General features: G+C 37.6%; 1 protein-coding gene across 1 annotated transcript in view; it reads right to left on the bottom strand.

The window, feature by feature from the left end:
* Positions 1-1,005: 1,005 nt before the first annotated feature.
* TMPRSS15 (transmembrane serine protease 15) overlaps positions 1,006-3,259 on the bottom strand; it is a 52,571-nt gene continuing 50,317 nt past the window's right edge. The window contains exons 26-27 of the mRNA XM_031063562.1: positions 3,065-3,204; positions 1,006-1,326 (exon numbers count right to left, since the gene is read on the bottom strand). Of these exons, the coding sequence (XP_030919422.1) occupies positions 1,171-1,326; positions 3,065-3,204 (296 nt within the window). The 3' untranslated portion in view covers positions 1,006-1,170. The remainder of the gene's footprint in view (positions 1,327-3,064; positions 3,205-3,259) is intronic.

Genomic DNA, 3,259 nt, shown 5'->3' with positions numbered 1-3,259 from the left:
GATTTTTGTAGTTTTGGTACTGTGGAATGATAAATACATTAAAGTCCTACACTGGTGTGAAAATAGAAATAAAGAAGTGCATCATATTACACTAATACCATAGAATTTGAGGCATTTGAACAAGTAATTATATTTTAATAGAAACCGATTTATAAAAGAGCTCAAGAAGATAAACCCCTTATTTTAGTTTTCATATTCTTTCCTCTTTAGAATGCTGTAATGGGATAGCCTGCTGGTTTTTTTTACAAAGCACAAAATATATATTAAAAATCACCAGTGCAGGAAAAGCATGTAATATGGAAACACTATTATTCTTGAGAGAGAACTGGTACTCATTATTGTCAAATGTTTTTAGAAACATCAGTTTTTATGAGAAGAAGTTGCAGTATTGTGAGTCTGTGGTTGGGTGTGGAAAAACACATCTCTATAATTGTTTGAATAATTGCCAAACATTTGCCTAGAAAGAAAACTAAAAAGCTTTATTCAATCGTTTTTTAACTCTATTAATTCCAAGCACATTACACAAGAGAGAACATTTGGCTGACATTCAGTTTATTCATTAGAAAGCAGCATGATCCATGGTCAGCCTTTCTGCACAATCCATAAACCTCACTCCAGAGCCTTTTGTAAGAGGCAAGGCAGAGGAAGTCCCATGAGCCCAGTTTGGAGAGAGGACATGCACCTTCATTTTGATGTGCAGAGAGATTGCTGAGAAGAGTTGACTCTGCATTAATATGAAATTGCACATTGAAAAACACAATGTAAAAACATAAACCAGATATTTCACTTGATATTAACAATTTTGATTCTTTTTCACTACAGCATTTACAGTTTGCAAACGTTTTTTTACTCCTCGTGGTTCATAAAGCCTTCCCTTGTGCAGTTAATGCCCTGATGTTCAAAGAACCTGTTTTCCTAAGATCCTGTATAAAACAAAAAGTAAAATGACAAAACTATTTATTAACAAAACCACAGCATCTCTTTTGAAATATTTTGCTCACTTGGAAATGGGTCTTATTAACAAACAAATGTTACCAAAGTTTTCCTCACCAAGATTTACGTGTTTATTTAGTTTCTCTGTGAGATTGAAATGGCAGCCTAGTTTACATCATTATGCAATGTCTTACTTTCAACATCTGAACTCCATTGCTATAATTAAAAAATATCAAGCTAATAGATGATGCTTTTGATCCAGTCCACAAACATGGTGACTCGAGCATACACTCCTGGTCGCTGGGGAAGAGCACATCCTTCTCCAAATGATGTCACACCAACCAAAAACCACTTGTCCCCGTCTTCAAATGTCAGAGGGCCACCTGAATCCCCCTGCAATGACAAATTCAAAAGTTAAAAGTGAGCAGTGTCAACTCTCAGGCAGAGCCTGTTTATGATGTTTGTTCATTTTGTTCCTTAATCACAGATGCTCTATGGCTGTATGTCCTGAGCACCCGGAAGTGAGATCAATATGAATATTTCCATGTAAAAAAAAAAAAATTTCAAATTATCAATTTCCTTTTTTCTTTATTTTTTAAATGATGTGAGCTTAAGCTGTCATCAGTCTTCCGATACAGGACTGGACTTCAAGAGATTTTTTAAAAAATCTTATTCCTTTAATGTTCAGCCCTTCATATTTCACAAAGCCCAGATAAATGTGGAGGATTTTTTTCTGTTGAATATATTCAGCCAAAACACAGTTCTATTTTCAGTCACCCCAGAGTTTCCACAGTTTCAATTTTAGAGAACAAAATAACAAGATTGCCAGAAAAGGTGTTCTTTTCTCTCACCTCCTTTTCAATAGTTTAGCGGATGTAGCATTGTAATAGAGACTGAATTTGATTTAGCTTGAGTGGGGATGAGTCAGCCGTGGGTGTCTTGTTTTGATGAGAAAGAAAACAATTACTATTTTTCATTGTCTATCAAGTTCATTGAACCAGTATTAATTGTGTCTTCTCCAGGCCCTGTGAATGGATCTTTACCAGAGAATTCTGCAAGGACTCAGCCATTAAAATACTTCTGCCCATAACCCTGGGGCACCCCAGAATGTTAAAGGCTGTGACAGCAGCCTAAAGGGGGATGTGCTATCAGGAATCACTTGTTTATCTTTGCTCATGGCTGACTGGTCATTGATCACAGTGCTGGTCACTTGTACTCTCTATCAGCCTGTGGTCCTACATGGAATTGGTTTTTGTTTTGTTTTGTGTTTCTGTTGTTGTTGTTGTTGTTTTGGTTTTGTTCAGTATAAGGTTCAGAAAGAAAAAGGGAATGAGGAAAACCATCATGAAGGGAAAGGACATTAGGCTTGAAGAGAGTCCTTTTTCTAGACTAAACTGGGCAAAGTCAGGGCAGGTGGTGAAGGCTTAGGTTGGTAGGGCAAGGCAATAGGAATTATGTGAGAATGCTCCTCATCAGCCTTGAGGGAAGGCAGCCAGTCTCCATACCACAGACTCCATATTGCTGGAAGAAAAATCATGTGGCAGCCACCTCTGAGGACATTCTCAAAGAGAAGCAGCGAGTTAAAAAGAGAGCTGGAATGGATAAAAAACTAAACCCACACGAACATATATCAGTGCAGAAAGGCAGCCTCCCTGAAATACTGTGCTGTCTGCTTGGGAAAGGTCTCCAGAGTCTGCACATTCTGGGGAAAAGCAGCTTTGCTATGTTTCTTTCCCATAATGAAGGATTTCTGAGACTTCAGTCGATTTGGTATTTATTCCTCTGTTCTCTGCATTTCTCCAAGTATGTGTTTCTCTGTTCTCTGCATTTCTCCAAGTATGTGTCTCTCTCCTTCATGGAATTACTCAGCAGGAGTAAAAAGCTAATGCAAAAAATTCCCAGTCCTCATATTTATCTCCTGCCATGATTGTTTATGCCGAGATGGCACACACACAAAAATAAATTAAACTTGTATCCTGATAAATTATTAAATGGGCAAAGTACCATGAGTAGAAGTTACATTAATGGACAGAGATTGTTCTGTTTTTCATGAGTGGAGGATCAGGGAGAGTTTTATTCAGTAACTAGATGAGGTTTATGCCAGTAGTGGAAATGAGTTGCTTCTACTTACCTGGCAGGAATCTATTCCTCCCATGTCATATCCTGCACAGAGCATATTCTCAGTAATATTATATTTTGGCATCCATTGCTGGCATTTTTCATTAGAAAGGAGAGGGACCTCTGCTTCTTGCAATATATTTGAAGAGGGACCTGATGAGAATACAAAGTACATTTACCTGCAGCATTAAATACATGCATCCCACTG

The sequence above is a fragment of the Geospiza fortis genome, unplaced genomic scaffold (genome assembly GCF_000277835.1).
Source record: "Geospiza fortis unplaced genomic scaffold, GeoFor_1.0 scaffold83, whole genome shotgun sequence".
NCBI classification, from domain to species: domain Eukaryota; kingdom Metazoa; phylum Chordata; class Aves; order Passeriformes; family Thraupidae; genus Geospiza; species Geospiza fortis.
Note: the sequence above shows the minus strand (reverse complement) of the source record. Positions and strands in the feature narration are given on the sequence as shown.